The sequence below is a fragment of the Aethina tumida genome, chromosome 1 (genome assembly GCF_024364675.1).
Source record: "Aethina tumida isolate Nest 87 chromosome 1, icAetTumi1.1, whole genome shotgun sequence".
Classification (NCBI taxonomy): Eukaryota; Metazoa; Arthropoda; class Insecta; order Coleoptera; family Nitidulidae; genus Aethina; species Aethina tumida.
This window is the reverse complement of record NC_065435.1, coordinates 68,884,664-68,911,697: the sequence shown is the minus strand read 5'-3', so window position 1 is coordinate 68,911,697 and position 27,034 is coordinate 68,884,664. Positions and strand designations below refer to the sequence as shown.

Sequence of the window (27,034 nt, the reverse complement as noted above, 5' to 3'; positions counted from 1 at the left end):
AGTATGTTAATTCTTAAGAAGTCACTTGTGTGTTTCCATGTTGAATCAATCACACTGTAGATTACATATGTACTATAAACATTGAAAATTTTAATTCTAAAAAATAAAAGTATTTATTTAATTATTTATTTATTTAAAACTCTGCCGAAATTCCCAAATGATCTATTAAAACATCGATGTGCAATTTATAAAATAATATAAATAGAGTTATATTCGTATGTGTTTGTACCAATAAATGAATATAACATATTTGTTTTATGAAATAAATTTTGATTTTTAATTGATTTATCACAGTTTTACTGCTTTATCCATATATATGCAGTGTTAACAAAAATAAAAACTCCCTTACTTTATTATTTAATTTATTATTTATCCAGTTACCAATAAAATATAAATGAATTTACGACTTCAATGTGTTTCCATTTTAGTTTTTAAACAACTATTAACATTAAATAACATATTTTGTGATTCAATAATTTAAAAATCTGACCAACTTCCATGATTCATTAAAACATCGACATGAAATTATATAAATAGTGTTATATTTGTATGTGTTTATGGAAAACATATGAAATTAATTAAAATGTTTTTTATTTGAATGCGATTTGGGTTTGCGAGTAAATGATTATAACATATCGGTTTTAGGAAATAAATTTTGATTTTAAATTTATATATTTATATATTATTATAGTTGTACTGCGTTGTATCCGATGTTAACAATTTGTTATATTTAAACCACAATTTTACTAATATAATTTTAATGAAATACAAAAAATTCAATTAAGATAAGTTAGTTTAAGTTAGGTTGAGGTTTTGTTATGTTGGGTTAAGTTATGATAATTTAAGTTAGGTTATTTTAAAAATACTATTATTATTATTATTATTATTATTATTATTATTATTATTATTATTTCAGTGTCTCTTCTTGGTTTTCTAACAAAATAGATTTAGAAAACAACCTCATTATCAATGATAATGATCTTTGATCATATCAAGAGAACTTTTCATTTACGTATTTCATTAAATATGGTAGGATATTTAAAAAGATTGTTGTCTGATAAACAACGAAACAATATTTTCGACGAGGGCACGAGCCTGCTTAATATTCCAATGTCAGAGTTGGGCCATATCAGCACAAACCATGCCGATTTAATTTTAAAACTACGAAACTATGAAGAAACAGACTGAATTCATTCATCGTCTTTGACCTAGTCAACATGGAACGTTAGCCAGCACGCACCGTACGTTGCTGCTGCTTCCCTACATGACCATTTCGCGTAATGAATTGTAACATTGAAAACCGCACACGAAAATGAGGATCCCCGTTAGCGGCGGCAACAGAACGAACCTTGCCAAGCACTATCAAGACAGGAAGTGTTGTGTCATTGGCAATTTAACAAAATAAAAAAATTCAGTTTCAAACAATCCACCGCCGGTGCAACATCCTCATTCGGATCGGTTTTGTGCCAGTGAATGGGAATAAAAACGGCAGTGAAATCGGATTCATTCTCATGTGCAGCAATTCGTCCGAACGGGTGCGATGAATCTCTTCAACCAGATCATAGGGTTGGCTTTCAATCTGATAAGCCTGCCCTTCGGCCATAATTCCCAATTCGACTTGGAGAACAGCATCACAAAGCCGATGCAATTGAACGCATTGTCGCCTATTAACATGCTTAGGAGAGCCGGTCTAGCGTCCTGCAGGAGCATGCTCTTTCAGATGGGTGAGTTCGATTAGGCTGATGTTTAAAATCCATCACTATTTTCGCCGAAACTAATTTCCCGCATAAATAAAATCGAATAACTTAAGTTTTAAAATTCCTATATAATTTTATTTGAATTATAATAAACCACAAATATATATTTATTTTTCCCATTTTTCCCATTACATTAATGTAAAATATTATGTAAACAATAAATCTATACATTTGACTGGTCGTTAAAAATTAAATTTCTTACGACGCCTCCTAAAAAACTTCCTTTTGATGAGAAAACATTAGGATTTTTTTTAATCACAACACGTGCCTCAAAACGATTTAAGTTAATTTTTTGGTAATTTTTTTTTTTAAAAACTTCTTATTAAATATGTAATTATTTTTTTTTTTTTGACATTTGTAAATTATTGACAATGGAACATCGTTATTATTAGTTTTTAGTAATACTTTCATGAAAAGTTTAAAATGTTTCGTCATTTGAGCTCATGTCTTAATTTCTCTCATGTTTTTGGGCCTTGGAGTATTTTGATTTTGAGTTTTTATTTATTTGGTTCTAAAATTGTTTATATTTAATATTTCGAATAAAATAGAATTTTTCAGAATAAAATATATTATTATTATTATTATTATTATTATTAGAGTTTAATATAATTCAAATAAAATTAATAAGAGACGAGTCTTGAATGAATATTTTCATTCCACTAATGAATTAATTACATTAATTTACATTTATTTTCAAATTTTTAAGTTTATATATATATATTTGGAATATATATATATTTGGAATATTTTTGATATTTTATTAGACATATTTTATTGACATGTGTATGTGTACTCTCAGATAAAATTCATCGAAAAAAGTATTTTGATTACGTCGTCCCTTTATTTATTATAGATATAATTAAAACCAATTATATCACTTATTATTTAAAACGTATATTCTTCAGTAACAAGTATTAATTTCATGAAGAATAAAACAAAAAAATACTTCTTATGATATATCACACTATGTTTATTTTTAACACCAAAATTGCAATAATAAAAAACATTTTGCATATATTTATATTATTTGAATTATAATTACAAACTAATTGTCATAACGGAATTAAGTAAAAATTTGATTTATAAATAATTTTTTCATATCCTAAATATTACTGTAAACTTATGTGCAGTTATTAATTATTTTATCATTCTGACAGGTTTAAAGTGCATTTAACAGCTACACTGTCACAGTTATATAATGACACATAATTATTAATAATTAACAGATGTAACAAATTACATCATAAAAATATATTATTATTACTAAAATGTATGAACTATGTACCTTATAAAAATTTCTTAAAATCTATTAAAATAAATAATTAAATTATCAAAAATAAAAATACAGTAATTAAGGAAAATGATTATGTTAGTATTATTAAATTATTTTTTATAATAAATGTTTAAAATAGTAATTTTCATTGGAACAAATTTTATTACTTGAAAAGATTATAAGTAATTGAAAAATTATTTATTATTATTTTAAAATTTTAATACAATTTGAGTGGTTCAAATAAGCATAATCAAATTATTGGTTTTTTACTTATTTCACTTCAGACCATTTAGACCTAGTTATTTAATTTATATCTGCTTAAATAAATATTTTGTGAACTGTTGGTGGAACAGACATCTCATTAATGGAAGCAGCATCTTGTCGTGCATCCAAAATCAATATACTATTAAGTAGTTGTATTAAATTGTCAATCTGGAAATACCATAAATGCCTTCTGTGTATCAAATTGTGTCGTACTGATTAAATATAATCTTTATACCTTTAATAATTATAAACGGAATTAATGAAATGATTTTAACAATAATTACAGTAAATTTACAGACAAACATCAAGTTAATAAAAAATATATTAACGTTAACAATTAATAAATATTACATGTTAAAACAAAATTAAATTTTAAACTGAATTATAGTTAACATTTATGTACAAAATAAAACATATTTTCTTCAAATAATTACTTTATAGTGCATAAAAACATTTTATAATTAAGAGCAAAAACATTATACAATTTTAAATTAAAATTTACATATGTATCCATTTTTTATAAGGTCACAATCATAAATTTACATATACTCTATTGATTTTTGTTTTAAAAAATAATTTGTAACTAATATGTCAGTATCAATTTATCCGCATAACAAATAATACCCACTTATACGATGCTAAAAGTAATAATTTATCTGTCTTATCTTTGAACCTTTTAACAATGTGAATTAATAATACAATAATTTTAAATATGTCGTATTAAAATCTAAATATTATAAGTACTTAATTACCAAAAAATTTTCCTTAAATGTTTGCAACCATTCTAACGGAAAATTTACGTGTACAAACGAAAATTCTTTAAGGTTACCTATTAAATACTAGTTTCGTTGTTTTAGGCAATTAATACTAATTTGTTTTTAAATACAACAGTGCAATATCCTATTGCCAAAATATTAGTAATGCTGCAAATGTTAGTGCGGTGATAATGAATATTCTATTGAGAGTTATCGCGCTGTCTTTCAGTCTTCTTAGTGTCCCATTCAAAGATGTGCATCAGTTTGATTTTAATAACAAAACGAGTAGGGACATTGTTTTATCACAAACCCCTATTAACTTCCCTTTTAAACAGTTGTTGGAACAGGGAAACGCTTCTTGTGAAACTGTCCAATTTAAACTAGGTAAGTTCATAATTGGGAAAGATGTTTAATTTAAAAACATTTCATATTTATCAGTTTCATCAATACACTAACAAACTTTCTAGAAATAAAATTACAAATGTTCGATGTAATTTATTCTAAATATTATTTTTGTGCAATTCATAACGAGGAATTCGCAGATTAAGAAATTATTATAATGCAACTGGATTTAAGATGTATAAATCTAATTAGTACATCGATAATTCCAAATGTAAATATTCTATGTAATAAATATTTTATTTTATTTAACACCTCATTACAAATCATTATTACAACACTCATTAGAGGGGGCAATTTTTTTGAGTAAATCTAAAAATAATCTCAAATTAAAACCTTGAACTAAACCTCCATTATAACATGCATAATTCATGCAATTCCGTTTTGAAATAACCTCCATTAAATTTACCGGTAAAATGTAAAATAAACATTACATCTTTTTATATATCTAAAACATGTATTAATTTCATCTTACGTCGCGTAATTAACCTTGCTACCGTCAATGATTTCCACACGGAAGTCTTGAACCTCTTCACTCATGACAAAATGTCAAGAATAAACGGTGACACATGTATTTTAATTGATAATTTAAAAATAAATTTACTTAACGAATTAATTTCATAGAGATAAATATGCATAAATAATTATGCATGGCATTACAACATACATTATTAAATGTACCTGAGAAATCTTTAAGAATGGATTATTAACATTTTCAAGCATCACAATGTTGTTCCGTGTTTTTTAATTGTTTACAAGAATCTGTGCATGAATTAAGTGATGGTGCAATTTGGAATCACTGTGCATAAACCTTAAACTTAAACGACTAGTTTGTTTTTTTTAAGTATTTTACTAAATTTGAGCACACATCACATGTACAATTTTCTTTTTTACATTATTACCTATTGTAGTCCCAGTGCTTCAAGGATTTTAAAATATTTGACCAGTTAATGGAACGTTAATTCAAAAAACTTGTAAATGAAAAGAATTTGGTAGTTAAACTTAAATTAACCTTGTGCTAATTTGGGAAATGAATTTATTTATACAGTCTAAGTGCTTCTGTCATACAATATCAAAACTAACTTTTAGAGTTAAATTAAATGAATTTTCATTAATTAGTAGCCGAGTCAAGGAATTTTTAAAGCTCGAAATGCAACAAGTACGAACACTCTTGCACAAGAATTTAATTAATGCACTAATCAGATTATGTGCACGAATTGCTGTTCCAACAGTCTGTCAACAAACAATCCTGTTCATGAGCACACTTTTTCGTTACCAAACAAAACAGATACTTTTTTTCAAAATTATACATTTAGGATTAATTAAAACGAGTTCAGGTCGAAATGTTATAATTTTCCGGTCCGCTTAGGTTGTCGATATTAATTAAACTTTGCAAGTCCAATTTGTGTATGTCCCACACATCAATTAGTATAATTCAATTAACAATTAAATACAAAATAAAGAAACGTTCAATTTCGTAATCCCTTGAGACGCTGCATCGTTTCGGAACCGACGCTTAATTCGGAATTCCGCCATTATTCAATTCGATCGGAATTAAAATTTCCATTAGGTCGAAGTGATTTAATGGAAGTTTATTGAAAACAGGACGTTTCAAATGGAATTTTTATTAGAAGCGGGTTGAACTAAATCATTTGATTTATCGTCATAAATTTTGGTTAGTATTTCATGGTTGTTTTAAGACTTCATAAATTTGCTTGTACTATTATTCTCTTCAAGAAAAAAAATGACAAAGTCAATTCTTTATATAATTTATTTGGTATTATACGTTTATACTACTATTAGCGGATTTTTTATTTCTATTTTTTTACAATTATATAAAGGTTACTGTTTTCCTTTTTTATAAACAATTAAAATTATTAAATAAACCCAAAGAATTTGCTACATTATTTTGTAAATTTATTAAATTTGTAAGCTAATGTAGTAAATTTCTAAATATACCATACATTGGCAAAAATGAGGAAAACCTAGCGTTAAGATAAAATGGAGAATTAAAACAAAGTATTTTGATAAAATTTGGGATTTTTTCAATAAAAAGGTAAACAATAAAATATGTAGTCAATAATTCTTCACCAAATTTTGAATTTAACAATATCCAAACAGTTAAATTGTAAGAGAAATGTATAATTTAAGCTGAATATCATATTTTTGTTTTTGTGATATGTCTGTTAATGAATTATTAACGATTTTTTTTTAAATTTGTATATACTTTTTAAATTACTAAAATAAATAATAAAAAATAATATGATAAACTTTATAAAAATGTACGAAATACTAATTTATAGAAAAACATGAATAATGAACAATGTTTTTTTTTTGATAAAATATGGCAAATGAAAAACTGGTTAAAAACTATAATACCATAAATTGTAAAATGACTAAAATTATGAAATATTTTATTAATACCTTAAATTTAAATATTCATTTTTAGATAAAATTTAGCAAACAATATAAAAAATAATAAAATATGAAATATTAATATAATAAATTTAATAATTATGAAAACCCTATTTTTGGTCGTTTGATATTTTAATTTCAGTAAAGTTTGTTTTTGATTCTATTTTAGTTATACACATGCTACTGTTTCGTTTTACTGGAAATAATTAATTCAATCTAAAGTAATTATTATTATTATTTTAAATTATAAAATTATTAATAAATAAGTAATTAAAAGTGTAATTTGACAAAAATTAGTGAGAAATATAAATATTATTAATATAAAAATATCAAAACGTTATGTTACAAAAAAAATCAGTATTAAAACAAAGTTTTTTGATAAAATTTAAGAAATCCTCGGCATATAAAAACAAATTGTAAAATAGCAAAAAGTACTTAACCTATTAATAAAATATACATTTTATTTATCAATAATAATTAGTAAATTTTGTAATAAAAATCATCAAACAAATATAAGATATGAGTATGTAAATATAAAATATATGTATATATTACAATAAAATGAAAGAAAACTTTTTGGTTACACTTTTATGGTGATTAAGATAAGTAATGAAATATCTTAAATGAAAAATTATTTTTTCTGATAAGTTAATAGTATTGAACCCTTTAGAGGCCATTTTAGAAACTAAAAAACATATTCAAGGTTTTTTTTCAGGGCCATTATTTTAATTTAGTTTCTGAGGTAAAAGGAAGTATTTTATATATTTATTTTATTTAAAAACTTCATGGTTCCAATTTCTGAAGTTTGACTGTATTTCAATTTTACGAAAGTAACAAAAAGCAGGAAAAAATGGTTGCTTCAACTAAGTTTTCTTTATAAAATCGGGGATTATCTAAAAAAAAAAAACATTTTATTTTATTAAATAATAAATAGTTCAGTATTTTTGAACATTATTATACATAATCAGTAAAAATAAACATCTTAAATTAGAAAATGATCAAAAATTATTGAATATTTTATTAATGTCATAAATTTATCCATTAATTAAATTAATCATAAATAACAAAATATATGTGATAAACATAATAATTATGAAAATTCTCTTTTCGGTCTCCTGATGTTTTAATTTCAATGAGTTTTATTTTAAAAATTCGATGACGCTATACTATGAAAAGGAAGCATTCAAATATACAAAATAAAAGAGTACGGCACGATAAAAGAAGTTCTTTATGCAGGTACAAATGCATTGTGATTCAATATTATATTCAATGCGATAAACATGGCTGACGTTTACTAGAATTTACACGAGTTTTATGATAGCATACAGAAATAGGCGCTCACAATAAAACGTACACAGAACCACTATTAATTTCAAAGAGCAGCCGCACATTTTTCCAGTTAAACGACTCCGCGCGGGCACAAAAAGCAATCCGAAAAGTTCGCCACTAATTTATTTGCAAGCGAGGCTTCATAAAAGACGGAAAAACTGGGCACTTTACGGCGCTGTTCACTTTGACATTTGCAGAGGTAAAAGCCCTGCTGGGATGTATACAAATCCATAAAGGTTAGGACAAAGCTGCTGCTGTTGCTAGCCGTGAAATGGTGAAAGAGCGATCGGAGACAACCTCCTTGGAAGTTCACGTTCGAAAGGTTAATTAATTCAATACGGCAGATTTCGTTGACGTAGAACGTGTTCTTCCAGGTAATATGCTAATGGGGGATGGGAGAAGGGCGTTGAAAAACTTCCAAGATCCGACGGTTCCTTACAGTTGATGTGGATACTCGAAACTGATAAATTATGCTTGGCTCGTTGAATTTTAGATGAAAAAGGAGAAGGAATAAATAATTCATGAATTGACTTTCCTTATGTTTGTCTTTTTGAAGACAATAGAAACGAAAATTTTAACAGGAACTTTTTTGTATTACAAATCTGTTGTTTTTAGGTAACAAATTGATCAAGAATAATCTATGATTAGATTGTGCGGGCCCAAGAAGTTTTAGAAGATAAATTCACAAAACCTATTTACAACTATCTGCTATGAAAATAGTTTATAAAGGAAAAAAAACACTTTTATGAACCTTTTGCCATTGACTATAAAAAGCAATTTATATACAAATTAACCAATGGTTTTGTAAGGGCCATCTTTTAAGAAGGTAGAAAGATTTAACAGCTTTTCTAAGAGTGTAAAACATTAACTACCATAGATTCATTGTCGATTTTGTCATTGACCAATAATTAGTTAAAACAGAAGTACAAAGGAATGAAACAAAACACTTTGATCATTAGCTCGTTTTTTTATTTTTTTTTAATCCAAAAGAGATTTAGAAAATAAATTTTACTTTATAAACTCAATTTTTAATTATATACCAATTTATAAATTATAAAAAAGGTCATATTTTAAGAAATTAGAAACTGGCCTTTCCATACTTGTTTAACAATAAATAATGAGAGATGAGAAAAAAAAAACACTTATTTGTATCCATTTGTATTAAATGTTTCTAGTATGGAAAACATTTTTATAAAGTATTATAAGACAAACCGCCATCAACAAATTATATTATCATATTATTGATCACAAATTTATTGACTATTTATATTCTATTATTATCTGTCACAAATTAATCACCTATATTTATTAATTTTAATATTTAATCGTCTATAACAAATTGATCGATAATTATATTTGATTGATTTATTCATGAAAATATTGACTGATGATTTTGCTATTATTAATTGATAATAAGTGAATAAATTATATGAAAATAAAAATAAAACTATTTTACTAGTATGTTTTTTATTATTCGGAACAAATTTAAAAATTTTTAGAAGAAAAGTTTCAATCTATAAATTCTATTTTAATCATCTACATTAAAACACTATTCAAATAGTAACAAATATTATAACAAGATCCTTAATGAGTTTTACAGAAACTAGAATAATAAACAACAGGTTTTGACTAATATCTATATTTTTTAATCATCAAAATAGATTTCATAAGTTCAAAAGAAAAATTTTAATCTATAAAATATATTTTTTTAATTAACTTTATTGAAAAACAATTTATAAACAGTATAGAAAATTAATATATTCTTTTATAAGGTTATTTTTAAAAATGGAAAAACCTTAATGAGTTTTTCTAAGAAGTTTAATTCATTAAATTAATTAAAGGAACTGACATACTTTGTTTAACGATTACTGACTAAGCATAACTAAGGAAAACAAATTATGTGAGAATAAAAAAAAGGCTTTTTTTGTCCAATTTCGTTTAGTAGCAAATAGGAAAATTGAAATTTATAAAATCTATTTTTAATCAACTACATTAAAAACAATTGATAAATTTTTGAAAAATGAGTCTATAAAATGAATTTTTCCAAAAAATTTAAAGTATTATTGAATTAGAAAAAATTGATACAATTGATTGATAATTTTACCATTATTACAAATCATATAAGAATAAAAACCCTGTAATTTCTATTGATTCTGGTCCAATGTTTTTTAGTATCCAGAACAGATATTAGAAGAAAAAATAATTAAAATCTATTTTGAACCATGTACTATAAAGAACAATTTATATGTAGTTAAAACAACAAAAAATTCATTTATGCATTTTTCTGATAAAAAAGGGACTGATTGTCAATGTTGCAATTTTGATTAGTATATAATTTTGTACAATATTATTTTATTATGTTTTAAAGATTTATCAAATGTATTTTCAAGCGTTTAAAAATAATTTATAAATAGTGGAAACATTAATCATTTATTTTACTCATTAGGAGTAAACCATCAACCTCTATGAGTTTTACTAACAAAGTTTAACTAATTAATTTAATCAAATCAAAGTGCTATCAATTGATTGATGGTTTTCTTATGCTTGTCTAATAATAACTAGGGAGAACAATTAAATTAATTGTAAAATTTGATTAGAATCCTTCCTTGTTCCTTGTTTCTTAATATGCAAAACATATTAACAAGACTTTAGTAAAATAAGCTAGAAAATTTACTTTGAAGTATCCACCATAACCAAAAAAAGATTGGCTTCTATTGTGATAGTCTATTTATTTTCAGTAAAACTTTTGAGTATAAGAAATAAGTGATGAATTATGTTTGGATAATAATTAGAAAATCAGGTTACAATACTGATATTGAACTGATGGCATAAATGGCACAATCTAATGAGATTCAATTAAATCCGTGTACCGTTGAAACACATCAATTGTAATGCAGGTATATGCAACCGAATTTATAACCATCCAGGGTGCACCATAAAATTCGAAGCGAAACACAAATTTATCGACACTAATACGTTTTAACTAAAACAACCTATAAATAAAGAGACAGAACTATTTATAGCTTCACGTTCAATTTCATTTATTGAACACCTTCCCCATTGATCTATTTATAACCAACCCAACTGGGACTGTCTCCGACTTAAGCCCGTAAAATCGCGTCTGAATTTCCAGTATCAATTTTCTGTTAGAATCGACAGTAAATTACTTATTTATCTTATAAAGACTCCATTCTAAATCAATTTTACTGTCTGCGAGCAACTAAAGTGTTTCAAAAGAGGCGTCACACTTTTCAACGACACGAAGACGTTTACGAAAACGTAATCCGATTAGACGTCCTACATCATCCGAAACCATTAATCATTTGTATTTCAAGGCGAGAACAACCTGAAGTTCAGCTTCCTGCCGAAGGGTTACTGTTCGAACTGTTGCCCGCTGAGGGCGGACCGGGATGTCCGCTTCGTCCTGTACAACCGGCGGCACCGGACGTCCGGTGTGCCCGTCGAGCCGTACAACGAGGCCGGCGCCGCGTCCAGGGCTGGTCTCGACGTCAACGCGTCCACCGTCGTTTTCATACACGGGTTCACGGAACCGTCGCCCGGAGAGAGTGGCACCGCCATTGTCGACGGTAAGTATAATAACGACGTAACTTCGGCCATTAATTAAACCCCGACGATATCTTTTTCAGCGTATTTAAGTAGACCGGAGCCCTACAATGTAATATTGGTGGATTGGTCGGATTTGGGTGCGTTTCCTTGGTACAGGACGGCGGTGCAGAATGTCAAACTGGTCGGCACGCTGTTGAAGGAGTTCATCGAAACGTTTCACAGCAGCGGTGAATTGAATGTGGGGACTTTGCACGTGGTCGGCTTCAGTTTGGGTTGTCATATTGCCTCGCATGCTGGCAAACAACTGAAAGGAGTCAAGTTGCCAAGGATTACCGCTTTGGATCCGGCTTTCCCGGAATTCTCTCTGGAAGGTATGTGCAAATTTTTTTGCTTGTTTTTCATTTGGATTTATTTGATTTTGGTGTCCCTTAGTAAAACTGCATAAAACTAGCAAATTATTATTATTAATTCACTCACTCATTATTCGCCAGGAAACAAGTTTTGATTTGATATATGAGAAATTGAAAGCTGGTACAAAACGTTGCAAGTATACTAAAATAGGATAAATCTATGTTTACGTTTTTCCTGGCATGACAAACCTGTAATTTAATTGTTTAAGATCTGACTGCACTTAACTCCTAATATCCAATTTTGTATAACTTATTGTAGTCATCAAATAAAACTCACTCTAAAAAGTTGTTAGAAGAAAATGAAATTAACAACAAAAGTTGACAGTTCTTTTTTTTAACTTGTATTAAATTTAACTTTCAACTAGAAGAAAGAAAATTATGACTCTCATGTTATGTTAGATCCAAATTTCCTGGCTTTCAATATCTTTTTATAGACACGTTTTATAAGAAATGTCACAAGATATTGGTTTTTGTTAACATGACAAATCTATAGTATCCTTGTTTAAGTGCTTGTCTAAGTGCTCTTTATTCTTCAATTGAAGTTAAGAAATCGCTTAATTTTTAAAATAGGAAAAAAGATTAAAATTTAATCGTAATTCTTATTAAAACCTTTTTATATTTGTGTATGATTTCCTTTAGACGAATATTAACCATCATTTTAAATTGTGGCGTATAAAGAAAATAAAAAGAAACAAAATAGAAATACTGTAAAAAAATATTTTTATTTTAAAATTGTTTATATACAGTACATTCGATTTATTTAGTAATTTAAATTTACAAGAGGATTTTAAAGAATAATGTGCAATTTAATACCTGAACAAGCAGCCCAAATCGGGGCTCTAATTGAAGGTAAACAGGCCGCGGAAATATTTGGCAGATTTGCTGGGAATCAACCAATCCAGTGTTTCAAGGATTGTGAATTAATCTAGGGAAACAGGAGAGTACACTAGAAGGCCTAGAAGTTATTATGTACGACAACCATGGCCCACACATTGTCAGAATAACTGTGGACTACCTGCGACGGGTTGGAATTCGTACTTCAGATTGGCCAGTAAATAGTCCAGATCTAAATCCAATCGGGCATGTTTGGGACCACCTACAGAGATGCATAAGAACCCGTAATTCGCTCCAGACAGTCTTGATGAGCTGGGAGACGTTTTAAAGGAAGAATGGAAACATTTGGATACGGACTACGAAAAAAGGAGCCTCCCTAGAATGAGCCAAAGGCGGCAATACCAGATTTTAAAACGATTCGACTGGCGTTAGAAGCGTTTTTTTTTCTCTTTCTGATTTTTATCATTTTTGGTGATTTACTGTTATATTTTGCTGGTTTTTCTTTAATTTTTAATTGTTACGCAATCAACCTTTATTCAATTCCTTTTTTGTTTTTAATGTCCTCTATGCGTACATATTTTATTTTATAAATTGGTAACTGACATAAAATGTTGTTAATTGTATATTTAACATTAACTGAAGAGAAGCAGTAGTCCTATTAAATCATTAAATAGTAATAAATAATGGAAATACATCTTATTATTTGCCTAAAAAACGTTTAAAATATTTACAACTTTTTTAATATGATAACTAAATAACGTGCCTGTCTGAAGTAGAAGTGCTCTTTATTCTTAAAATTAATCAAATGAAGTCGAGCAGTCGAGCTATATTCCTTACATCCACTTGTTACTTTTTAATAATAGAAATTGGAACTTCTGGAAAAAGCTGGGAGAATATTAAATTAATGACACAAAAGTTAAAAGCCTCCCTCTTAACTTGAATAAAATTTAATTGTCTTCAAGTAGAAAAGAATTTTGATGAATGAAACGCAATTTTTCTGAAGTTGTGTAAGATCCAAATTATTTTATTTTGATATATTATGTATATATTTTATTTTAGATATAACTGCCACAAAATGTTGTTAGCTGGATATTTTAAAAATTTACTTCTTACTGAAATTGAAAAAAAAAACAGTTGTCTCATATTAAAGATAAAATTATTAAATAATAATGAATAATTATAAGAAATATTATTGGAGACAAAATTAAATTAATGAGACAAAAGATAAATCATACCTCTTAACTTGTACAAAATTTAATTGCTTTCAGTTAGAAAGGAATTTTGAAAAATGAAAACTAGTTTATCTGGCGTTGTGTAAGATTCAAATTTGAATTTGATTTTGATGTTTTTTGTTAATATTTTACTTCAGAAAATGGAAACTGCCCGAAAAAGTTGTTTACTGGATATTTTAGAAATTTATTTTTCTAAAACTGAACAAAAATGGTAGACTCATATTAATATTTAAATAATAACAAATAATGAAAATATATTTAATGTATCAAATTAATAATATAATTGTTTGAGATTTAAGTGTTCTTTTTTCTTAGAGTTTATCAAATGAAGTCGCCATATTTCTTACATCCGCTTCCTACTTTTAATTAAAAGAAATTAAAACGTTCCCGAAAAAAGTTAGAGGAAAATTAAATCAATAAGACGAATGTTGAAATCCTTCTTTTTAAATTATACCTAACAGCTTTTAACAAGAAAATTATTTTGATGAATGGAAAACGTATTTTCTGGAGTTGTGTCAAATTTAAATTAGTTCACTTTTTATTTTTTTTGTAAATATTTTATATTAGTAACTGCTATAAAATATTATGTATTGAATATATTAAAAATATGTTTTATTTAAACCGAACAAAACCAGTAGTCTCAAATTATATGATTTATTATTCATACCAAAACAACGTTCGCGTTTTTTTCCCAATGTGACAGATCAATAATAAAATTGTCTGTGATCTGAGCTGCACTTTATTATTAGAATTTATCAAATAAGGTTAAGTCAAATAGAAATTGGGACGTGCTCGAAAAAGTTATTAGAAGAAAATTAAATTAACGACACAAATCCTTCATCTCAACTTGAACAAAATTTAATTGCTTTCAACTATAAGGAAATTTTATTTTGAAATTAAGTGCAGTGCAGAATCATTATACCAAGAATGTAATTTGCAATTTTTCCTCTAATAAAAATAAATTTTTACTGCAGTGAAGATATATTTTTAGATAAGACTTAATACCGTATTCCATTATAACGTTCTTTATAAGCCAGTTCTAAAATTGCTTCTAGAGAGAGCACTTGTTTTATTTAACGTTTCCCTTGAGTACAACTCGGATATATTTATAAAAGCTTGGAATTATTCATACACAACTTTTGCAAACTATAAAATTAAACGAATTTTTTTGTGCTCTATTCTATTACTATATCACATTCTTCGTAGAAAATGATTCAAATATCATTATCCCTCTGTTTGAATATGGCCATTGTTCCGGTGTTGTGAAATTTTTAATTAAAGGCCAAAATATGAACAGAAGTGGTGGAATTCCGAAATGGGCCCAATAAATCAACATTAGCAAACACTGGAACAACACAAGCGGAATTTGGTTACTGTACAAACGACGCAGATAGTGCTGGCGTTAATCTCCTGCAACCATCTGCAGGATTAACATTATTGACTTTTTTTCCGTTACACACCTTCCATCCGTTTCGGACCGACCTCGGTTTTTGGGGCCCATAACTATTCGATGTTATCGCTTAATAAATGGACGCCATTGGAAAATGTTTGTACTGATTCACGGTTGCTGATATTGCGAATTAATGGATACTTTGATGTAATTTGTGGGTGGTGAATAAAAATCACTGTCTACCAGGATATAATCAAAAGAAAATAACTTGTTTTTGACAGGCACCCCTTGATAATAAATACTACATTTGAAATTACCATCTATAAAATCAATAACAACAAACACCACTGGAGGGTATTGTGTGCAGTTTTAATTGTTTCATTTGGCGGCAACCCATATTCTTTACAAAAGTGTATTTCTGTTCTTTTAAAATGACAGGATGGAAAGCCAGCTAAAAGCCTATTGATTTGAGATTTCCTATGGGACTGCAGTTTGCTCATAAAAAGTTCTCTGTTCGCCATTTGAATTTGATACCGGTAAAAACATTGACAACTTCAATTTGATAACGTGTTTGGAGTAACTTTTTCCAAAAGGCAATTGCCCTTTGGAAAAGGTTAATGCGTTGACGCACTCTAAATAAACAAGTTTCCCTTTATCACACATATTTTATATGTAATATGGAAAAATTCTCACAAAAACACTTTATTCAATTTCTTCATTCACATTACAAACCACTCTAACCTGACAATTTTACAGGTAATCGATAAATAAAAAAAAAAGTTAAATTTCTAGTATTCACTCGTTTTCTTCGACTAACTCCATTAAACTTTTTGTCATCATTAAAAAGACAAACTGAAAGTTAGTTGGATACTTTAAACGAGCTTGGAGACTGAAAGTTTAGTTAGTAAATTGGAGCAGTAAGAAATTTAAATACAAAGGACTTTCAGGAAAAATGAACTAGATTGTTTTTTATTTTTCAAGTCGATGCAAATTAAAATGGCCTCTGTTTGTTTTTATTAAAATAATTGGCAATTCAGTGCAAACATAGTTATTCAATTGTAAAATTAGTTTGATGAGGAATAATCGAATCAACAACTATGAAATTGCATTTAATTTCATCATTAACAGATTCATTAAAGTACAATCAAGATAAATTGTTACTGTTTGTTAATAAATGTAGCTTTTATTTGGTTCTCTAATTTAAAATAAAACCAGACAAAATAACTGAAACACAGATGTCAGAAGTAAAACTACATACACGTATTTTTAGTTACATAAAAAGTAATCAACGTGTAATTCTCATAAGCCTTGAAGTAATATTGGTTGATTGTCAAGCCTTATGAGAACATTTATTACATTATGAGAAGTTTCAAATGAGTTTTAGATTTATTTACATATATTTCACTTTTTAGTTTACATTTAATTTTAATAACTTATTTTTTTGTAACTTTGGAAGTTTAATTATAACTATTTAAAAAAATTCCAGGCAGATAATAAAAGTCGAAAGTTAATCATATAATTTTTACGTACTATCAATTTAAATGTTTGTGTTGTATTAGACATCCTAATAAGGTATTGTATTGTGATAATGTGCAGTAGGAAGTAAGAAAATTGTATTTTTGTATATTTTTAATAAAAATCTTGTCTATCAAGAGGCACACAAGTATTTACTACTAAAGAGCCATGTTAGATATCATTGTTATTGAGCAGTGACATAATTTACATGTAATTTGTTGTGTTTTTAAATGTTAACTTACTTATTTAGTCAAATTTCAAATATTTGTTCATCAGTTATTTATTCTATAAGCTACATAAGTTTGTACATGAAATATATTGGCAAAACTAAAATCTATTGTTGTATACATTTTCCACTTATTTGTACTTTCTTGAAGTTGATGACAATTTCTTTTTAATCATAGTTTAATTGGAAATGAGATTTGTTTTTATTTCTTAAGATAATAAAATTCAGTGAAATTGACAATATAATTAGTATCGTTTTAAATGAGTGTCTTTAAAACTAATCTTTATAACTGAATAAAAAATATTTAATTGTCTGAATCATAAGATTATCAGCAATTATAAAAAATAAAAATTTTATAGTTATTATATAAAATTTTTTATATTTTAATAAGTGGTACCAAAAGTTTTGAAAAGCATTTTATTAACATTTTTTAAAGTTTAAAAATACTAAAATATTAAGTTTTCTGGAGTATGAATAAAAATAATGTTTCATCAGTTTAAAGAGGGTAAAGTTTTAATCCATTTAAAGGAAGAATAGTGTTCTTTAAATTATATACAAATCATAAATTCCACTTCTAAATTAATTACCTTAAGAGTATCATGATGATGCAAATGAAGGGTAAATAACAATGTGGGTAATAGTGAACTAGGCTTTGTTGTTCAATATGAGATTTTTAAAGTTAATGTACAATGGTTAAAATACTGGTCTTTATTGACAGTCCATTCATTTTGAAATCACTAAAGTTTCAAAAGAAAATCACTTTTGAAAACAAAGCCTACTTTATTATTGTCTATTGGACGTTGTCCAAGAACGTGCTCCAAATGGTCATCTTTAGCGACCTCTAGTTTTTCTACTATAAATACGAGCCCACAGTGAAGTTGGCCCAATTAACAAAAATACTTTTATTGAAGAAATTTAGCATGGCTTATTAAATTATATTTTTAAATAACAAAGAAAGAAAAATGTTAAGGAATCCCTGATATTGTTTATAAATAAAAAATAAATGAAAGTTAAATAAAAAATTATCACTGCCTTACATCGTCTTTTCGACTTATTGTCGCCTGGATACGTCTCAGCATAGTGTCAACTAATGTTTGGCAATCATCCGGAGTAAAATTGTTCCATATTTCTTTAAGACAAGCAGGCAACTCTTGCATGGTTCTTGGGAGATGTGATTGGAGCTTTCTTTTCCATGATATTTATGAAATTGTTTAAAAAGTACTCTAATAACATGCAGACAGAAGAACAGTTGCATATTTAAAAAAATCTTTACTTATCACGAAATAAATTCACAAATTTCATGTTTTGAATGGTTGCGCCAACTTCACTGAGGCAGGGCTCGTATAAAGGCCAAAATTTTAGCATCTTCCAAGTGGTGCGTCCATATCTGAGCACCATGTATAAAATATAGCTACAAAAAAGTTTTAGCGATCTATTGCCAACATAAAAGTAGCGTTCGTGGTTTAGATCAATTTTCAATCCACACCAAAACACTTGCTCTGAAGTCGTACATACGAATTTTTACAACTTCGTTTTTATAAATCAAGTAGTAAAAAGTCTCACATTTCTCTTTCCCTTTTCCCAAAACGTATAACACCACGTACCATCGGTTTGCCGACATTTAAATCACCACCGTCGAAAAAAATCACATAAACCTGAGGTCACATCGTAAATCCCTCCCTGTTTTATTCGACAATCACGTACGGTGTGTAGGTGTACACTTGAGAACTTTCGTCTGCAAGATTAACGCACTGTCGGAATCGATAGCTTAAAATTGGCGACCTCACATTTTTCTAAATGAGCTCAACCCCCAATTGATACGGTGCCAATTGGCACTTAAATGACTCAAAAATTCACAGTAAATTCACTTAACTGTAGAAATAAAAGATATGAAAAAAGAATTATATATTCAGTCGGTTCGAAAAATAAACAATTGATGGTCGTTTTTCGATGTACATAAATTAGGCTCCGGTTCGGATTTAAATCCTGTTGGTTTTTCTTTTAGATCCGTCTAAAAGACTGACGCAGAGCGACGCTGAATACATCGACGTGATACATACGGATGGGGGCGTGTTGGGTTTTCCTCTGGCCATCGGTCACGCTGATTTCTATCCGAACGGGGGACGTGCCCTTCAGCCCGGATGTCAACCCAGCTATTTGGTTCAGCTTCGTCTCATCGATCAAGTGTGTAAGTCAAAAAAATCTAATAAAATATCTATCGGACAAGTTTTTACCCTAATATGTTTTTATTGAACTAAACTATTTTACATATTTTGAGAAATTTCATACAGTTTTTACGAAATAAGAATTTTCTAGGATAAAATTTTCTGCAGGATTCGAAAATATTAATGTTCTTTTTCTAAACTATTTATGCAAATTGCAGTTAATTATTAAGAAAACATACACAAACATTTAAAACCACTGTGTGACTTCATAAATGTCGAATTCGGTAATTACGAGAAGTAATGTAAAGGTACAATTATTTTTCCGCCTTCTTTCCACATTTTCTAATTGTCAAGCTTTATGTTAAGAACCTCATAAAACGAACAAATAAAAATTCTTTCACATTTTGATGGTTAAAGGACATTTTACAGACATTTTTAACCCCTAGACATCTAGTATCAGGAATTCGAGAGATTTCATAAATTTTGTGTGTAACTAAAATTAAATAATAATTTTGGCTTATTATTTTACATTTAAGCAATTTTTACTTTCAATTTAAAATATAAAATAATGTCCGTTATATTCACCGTTTGTGACAAAAGTGTGTGTTGCTTTTCTCAATATTTTTGGATTTGGATGACAATTATTCATCATTTTCAGCTCTTAAATTAAAAGAAAAATAATTTAGATGATAGTGCACGAAGTGTATTTTTAAAAGCAAATTCAACTTTCTTTTTTCCTAGAAAATTAAGAGCAATGGCCTTAAATAACTACCAAGATCGTGTTTCATTTTTATTTAATTTTTTCACCAATTCTTCACATCACTACATCAGTTAAATAAAAGTTCTTCTACATTTAAGAAAATCAGTTCCAGAAAAATGGTGATAATACATTGAAAAGTTGAGCTTCTAATATTTTTAATCTTTAATTTTTTTATTAAGCTGATATTTATATGGAAATTATTATTTTGTAAAATTTTGGATTAATTGTTTTATTCTGCGATAATTTCAATCTCCGTCTCTCTCACCAGAGAGTAAATATTTTTATGGAATGGTTCCAAAAACAAACCATCAACAGTGCCCTACACAAAGTTAGAACTTGGTTTCCTTATGTTGATCATAGAACAATGGTCTGAAAGAATTGGAAACATTCTTCAAACATACCAACAACACACACCATGCCATCAAATTTGCAATAGGAATGGAGGAAGATAAGGCAATTTTATTCTTAGATTTATGTCTAGAAACTGGAAAGTTTCAACACTTCAGTATACTGAAAGCAGACACATACTGAACAGTACCTTTACTTTACTTCCAATCATCATATCGCGTTTAAGGAAGGCGGAATTAAATCACTTGTAGATTGAACAAAACATCTGAATCTCTGATAGAAAAAATGCTAATCATGAAAAAAGATCTAGGAGATAACAAATTTCTCGAAAACAAGTTCTATACAAAAAGAAAACCAACCAACATCAAATACTTAAAATCCCTTATATTAAAGGCCAAGTCGAAAATAGCAAGACAATATAATTTCAGAAGAGTATTCACATCAAAAAGGATGTTAGGTAATATACTTACAAAAATAAAACCCTACGAAGAATTGTACCATACCAAGATAACAATGATACAAAAGATGTGGAGGAAGCGTACATAGAGCAAAATACGTCAGTATTCAGACAAGAAAGCGTAGAAATTGATGCAGTCTCGAAACAACTGATCCAACCTTGCCTATGTATAAACCAACCTCAAATATCCTCCTAATTCATTTGCTTAAAAATGGTTGAAAATGTAACATTTAAAACTATTAAAATGAAAGAAGCACTAAACACAATCCTTGACTGAAAATTTCCAACATTTGTGAATTTTCTTCTGTTCAAATTGAACGTATTCTTACATTGTTGATAGAGATAGCAATATTTTCTCAATATTTAAAAAAAATTACTATACTGCAATTATCAAAAATGTATATATAGTGATATTTCAAAAAAGTCATTAACGTTTTTGGATTCGAATTAAAATAGTTCAATTAGACGTGTAGGTTTAAAAGAGTTGTTTTTGGTTCCCTGAGCTATATAAATAAAATATGTAGTAAATAAATAGGAATAAAAATACTTGTGGGAATGGATTCACTACTACAATTGTCACTATATTAATTAAAAATTAAAAACCATAATAACAATCACAATACGTTTTGTTTTGTGATCATAATAATTATTAAACTTGTTCATTAATTTAGAATGAACATGCCGAATTAATTATAATGAAAATGTATCTACGCAGTTCACACAATGGATTTTCTTTTCATGTAATATGACATTAATTAATTACGGCACCACCGTAATTTAAATAATAATGGATTAACTCGTCTACCAATAAATTACCATCAATAAATTACAAATTAAAAATACCATCCACGATTTAATTTAATTGTTCCACATTTCGATTAACATCAGGAACTTCTAAGTTGTAGTAGAATAATACAAAAGTTTGAATAGAGTTTCGCCTTGAACTGTTATTGAATTTTTTAGAATTCATTTAAAATAAGTTTTTACAATAAAAATCCATCAATAGAACACTCTTTTCCAACAATTAAACAATAAATAAAAAACTCGAAAGAAACGAAACGATTTTACAAAAACCGCACTCCGATGTAATTGAGGTGGATGTTTTTTTGCTGCCACTTTAGAGTCGAGAACGGCTCTAAATGCGGAAAAACACAGGAACGCGGCCAAATAAAACGACGTAGCGTACCTTAAAGTGTTTCTAGTCCTGCAAATGCATTTTCAATAATTTTCAGTGGCGTGCAGTCACGTGAGAGCCTGGAGATTGTATGCGGAGTCCGTGCGAAATCCCACCGCTTTCCCGGCCACCAGATGCAAGTCATGGCGGGGTACGAGCCGGCAATGCAATTTTACACAGGATGCATTCATGGGCTTCGGATGCAATAAGTAAGTATGGTGTATTATAACCGTTAAAACCTTTTACAGGAACTCAATGGGAAGTGTAGAACTGGATTACAGACGGTGGTATTTTTAGGATTGAGGCTTCTTAAATTTCTTTAAAAGCCATTAAAATCAGTAATTAATATCAAACTTAGTCTTGAAATCTATCTAGAAAAATAAATAAAATAATTTTGTTCTTTCATAATTTTTAACGATATAAAATAAATTTTGATTAAACCTGACCTGATTTGTATAAAAATTTATTTAATTCAAGATGAATAAAAATCTGGAAAAAAATACATAAAATAGTCTTATCGCTTTATAATTATAATAAAGTAAATAGTCTTGTTATTTTGTGATTTTATGATAGTGATGAAAATTAATTTTAATTAAATCTAATCTAATGCGTAAAAATTTAAATAAATTTGTTGCTATGTAATTTTACAGATGAAAATTAATTTTAATCAAAAGATCATTTATTTCGTTAAAAAGGAAAATTTAAAATAATTGTATCCCAGTATAATAATATATTTATTTAATAAAGTTAGTGTTGTAGAAAGTGGCAAGACTTTTGAATTAAATCTATCTAACACAACTTAAATATAAATTTGGAACAAATAAAAAAATTAAAATAATTTTGCTGTTCCTTAATTTTAATGAAAATTAATTTTAATTAAAAAAATATTTGTTTTGTTTAAACAGAAATTTAATATAATTGTCATCAGTAAAATATATTGTAAAAAGTAAATTTTAATACAATTATGTCGTAGTATAATATATTTCTTTAAAAAAATCTTCTCATAAGTAAGTCGCAGCACTTCTGAATCGAATCTTAATTAAATTAATTTGTCACAACTTAAATATGAATTTTGAATAAATAAAGAAAATTAAATCCCCATTATACAGATTTCTTTAATAAAATATAAGTAAATAAGTAAGTGGAAAGTAAGACTTATAAATTTAATCTTAATTAAATTAATTTAATACAATTTAAATATAAATATTTAATAAATATATAAAATAATCTTGTTGTTCTTTAATAAGTGATTAATGATGAAAATTAATTTCGACCAAAATTTATTTTGCTTTGTATAAGAAAATTTAAACATAATTGTGCCCATTATACGGATTTCTTTAATAAAATCATCTTATAAGTAAAACAATTTGAATTGAATCTTTGATGTGATACACTTAAATATAAATTTGGACCAAACAAATAAAATAATCTTATTGTTCTTTTACTTTAAGGATGAAAATTATTTTTGATAAAAAAATTGTTTTATTTAAAAATTCATTTGTTTTATGTAAAAGGAAATTTTAATGTAATTGCACACCGTTAAGACAGATTTCTTAAAAAACTCGTCTTCTGAAAAACAATTAGAAGAACTTTTGAATAAAATTTTTATTAAATTATAATATATGTTAATTTAATAATATATTTTAATAATTTTTATTTATTATGGCAATAAAAACTAATTTTATTTAAAAATTCATATCCTATGTATAAAAGGAAATTTTAATATAATTGTGTCCCATTCTATAGACAGGTTTCTTTAATAAAGTCATCTTTTGCGTAAATAAGACATAAGACTAGTGATGAATATGATTTTTATTAAAAAAGTTGTTTTTACTTAAAAATTCATTTGCTTTGTATAAAAAGAAATGTTAATATAATTGTGCTCCATTATACAGATTTCTTTAATAAAGTCATCTTTTCGCAAGTAAGTCGAAGAACTTTTGAATTGAATCTTAATTAAATAAATGTTACAACTTAAATATAAATTTGGAATAAATAAAATCATTTTTGACCAAAATGTAATGACCAGTGTAAGAGATTTCCTTAATATACCAGGTGCGCAAGTTTATATTGTTCTTTATGAAAAGTAAGCAATTATTTAAAGACAAAAAGATTTTTTATTCAAACTATCGGTGCTTTCGCTTCTACATATTTTATCCATCTCTTGGGCAATACATGGGTACCATACCGAACAAGAGCTTCATCTTTCAGTGAAATCCATTCATCAAGCCATTTTCGTACATCATCGAAACTGGCTGAGCAAGTGCGTGTCCCATCGATGAAAAGAAATGATAATCAGAAGGTACCAGATCTGGTACCTGAGAAGTTTGAACACTTTGACTGAATATGTAGGAACGTTGTTATGCTGCGGAGTGACTGTGGTGTTATATAGCCCATTCTAGCCGTTTTCGCAGCTAGAATGGGCAATAAATGCGTGGTTCAAATTGATCATTTGTTGTTGGGAACGGTCATAGTACCACTCCTTTTTGATCCCACTACAAACCTCTTCAGTTTTGCATTCAATGTTGACGGTACTCCTGGTATTACCCATGACTTTTTGCTTTTGGCATTTTCAAAATAATATCCATTTCTCATAGCTAGTTACAACCTGATGCTAAAAACCGTTTCTATTTGGCGTAAAAACATCATTTCACACACAGTTTTTCGCTATTCCATCTGTCGTTCCTTCAGTTCATGTGGAGTCCATTTTCCAATCCTTTGAATCTTTCCCATGACTTTCAGATAATTAGAAATGAACTATTGACATTCAACTACTCTGCCATCATTTGTTGTGTCTGCGTACTGTCTTCGCCAATAATGCTTGTAAATTTTCTCTTCTTTGGTTGATTTTTACGTTCTTTGTCAATAACATTAAAATCGTCACTTGACGGTCAGTGCTAGATTGCCGTAAGTCTCTACAAGAATTTGATGACTTTCCGATGCCTTTTTCTTTTGATTAAATAGGAAAATTATCAAATGCCGCAAATGCTGTTTATTTGGCTTCACATTCGACACGTTTACCACGAAAAAAAAGTATGTTACTAACTCGTAAACAACTAAATGAATATGACGTTTTATGGCGGGATGTTTTACCAACAAAACCGCGCTTTGGGTTCTGAATATATTTCAATAGGTTTTATGTAACAATTTCTGATTATAAAACGACATTTTAAACTTGCGCACCTAGTAAGTAGTCGTACAACTTTCGATTTAAAACTTAATTAAATAAATCTTATAGAATTTAGATATAAAAGTAAAAAAATAATTAATAAGTAATTAAATAATTTCAGTGGTGTTTTGTATAAAAAGAAATTGTTTACCTGTGTAAGTAACAGTTTTATTTAAAGTCATTTTCACATAAGTAAGTCGTATAAGATTCGAAATTGACACACATATAAAAAAGAAATAAAATAAACATGTTATCCTGTAATTTTAGTGACGCAAAATTGTTTTACTGAAAAAAATATTTGTACTGTATAAAAGGAAACTGTATTAAAATTGTTTTGTTAAATCCTCAATTAGACAATCTAATCAATCACACTAATACCATTAATTTGTTTACAGGACGACACGTGGACAATATTATCTTCTAACAAAACACAAATCCCCTTATTCGAAGACGGTGGCCGAACAGACCGTAGTGAAATGAATTCATTAGCCTGCGGAGAATTCAATTTTCCTTATCACAAACTCATCTCTGGGAGAAAACGCTTTAACTATAACGCTCTAACATAAAAGACATTTTCATATTGCCCGCTTAATGATTTTAATACACTTTTTTTGTTTGTGTCGCGTCGCGTTTTGTGTACTTACCGATCTCATTATGCACTGGATTGTCGGATCAAATCAACCAAAATTAATGAACGGGGCGGAAATCGAACAGGTTTCAGCAATTTGTAGCTAATGATGTAATTATCTTGTCGATGGAAATATAAACTTAATGATTAGTGTTTTTAGTATTTTTTTACATGTCTATTTTTTTATCGTATTGTTTAATATTGTAAAAATTACTATATATAGTATTTTATGTTTTCAGTATTATGTTCGTTAAAATTAAGACTTACTACAAATTAAGCTATTTACACTGTATCATCTGTAGTTTTAGTTTATCGTATGTGATTTTAGGTGTTAGCACTAATGTTGTATGTTTTTGATAATAAATATAATTTATTTTTATATGTTTTATTTGTAACAAAAATTAATGATAACGTTGAAACGTTAATAAACTTCATGTAATGTGTAAATCATGCGTAATCGTACATTTTTCCGATAACATTTTACATGACATGCATTTCCCATAAATTTTACACTTCTTGCAAAAGACCATGTTTCAAATGAAGATATAGAAGCCGTTTCAGCACGCAAGTTTGCTGTGAATTTCCTGATAAGAAAGGTCAACTTATCAACACACTTTTATTAATATAATAGTTAAATGAATCGATATCGCTTCTTTATGGGGCGAGGTTAAACTTAATGTTGGCCATTTGCAATATTTTCCATTTTTGATCGAACACGCCCGGAGGTCAAGGATTTGTGCACAGTCTAAAATTTTCGTGTCCAAGAAGCGTACAATTTTAATACGCCACTTTGCAGTTTAATTCGAACGCGAAATAATTACATTTACCAAGAATCCGTAAATTAAATGCGTTGAAGTAAATAATTAAACTCAGGAGTGCCGGCAACGTGTACAGAATGTATTATGCGGCTATCGTGTAAAGTTTGCAGGCAGTCGTGCAAATTATACGTCGAAATTAATTAATTATT

At 27.8% G+C, this 27,034-nt stretch overlaps 2 protein-coding genes across 2 annotated transcripts in view; one reads left to right on the top strand and one right to left on the bottom strand.

The window, feature by feature from the left end:
• LOC109599697 (uncharacterized) overlaps nucleotides 1–27,034 on the bottom strand; it is a 46,283-nt gene that overhangs the window by 5,535 nt on the left and 13,714 nt on the right. The gene's annotated exons all lie outside the window — the stretch shown is intronic.
• Nucleotides 1,267–26,252, top strand: LOC109599686 (pancreatic triacylglycerol lipase). Its single transcript, XM_020015709.2, has 6 exons — nucleotides 1,267–1,724; nucleotides 11,528–11,779; nucleotides 11,840–12,130; nucleotides 19,372–19,554; nucleotides 22,329–22,479; nucleotides 25,835–26,252. Exons 1-6 carry the CDS (start codon nucleotides 1,541–1,543, stop codon nucleotides 25,917–25,919), a joined length of 1,146 nt encoding a protein of 381 aa, XP_019871268.1. The 5' UTR covers nucleotides 1,267–1,540; the 3' UTR covers nucleotides 25,920–26,252.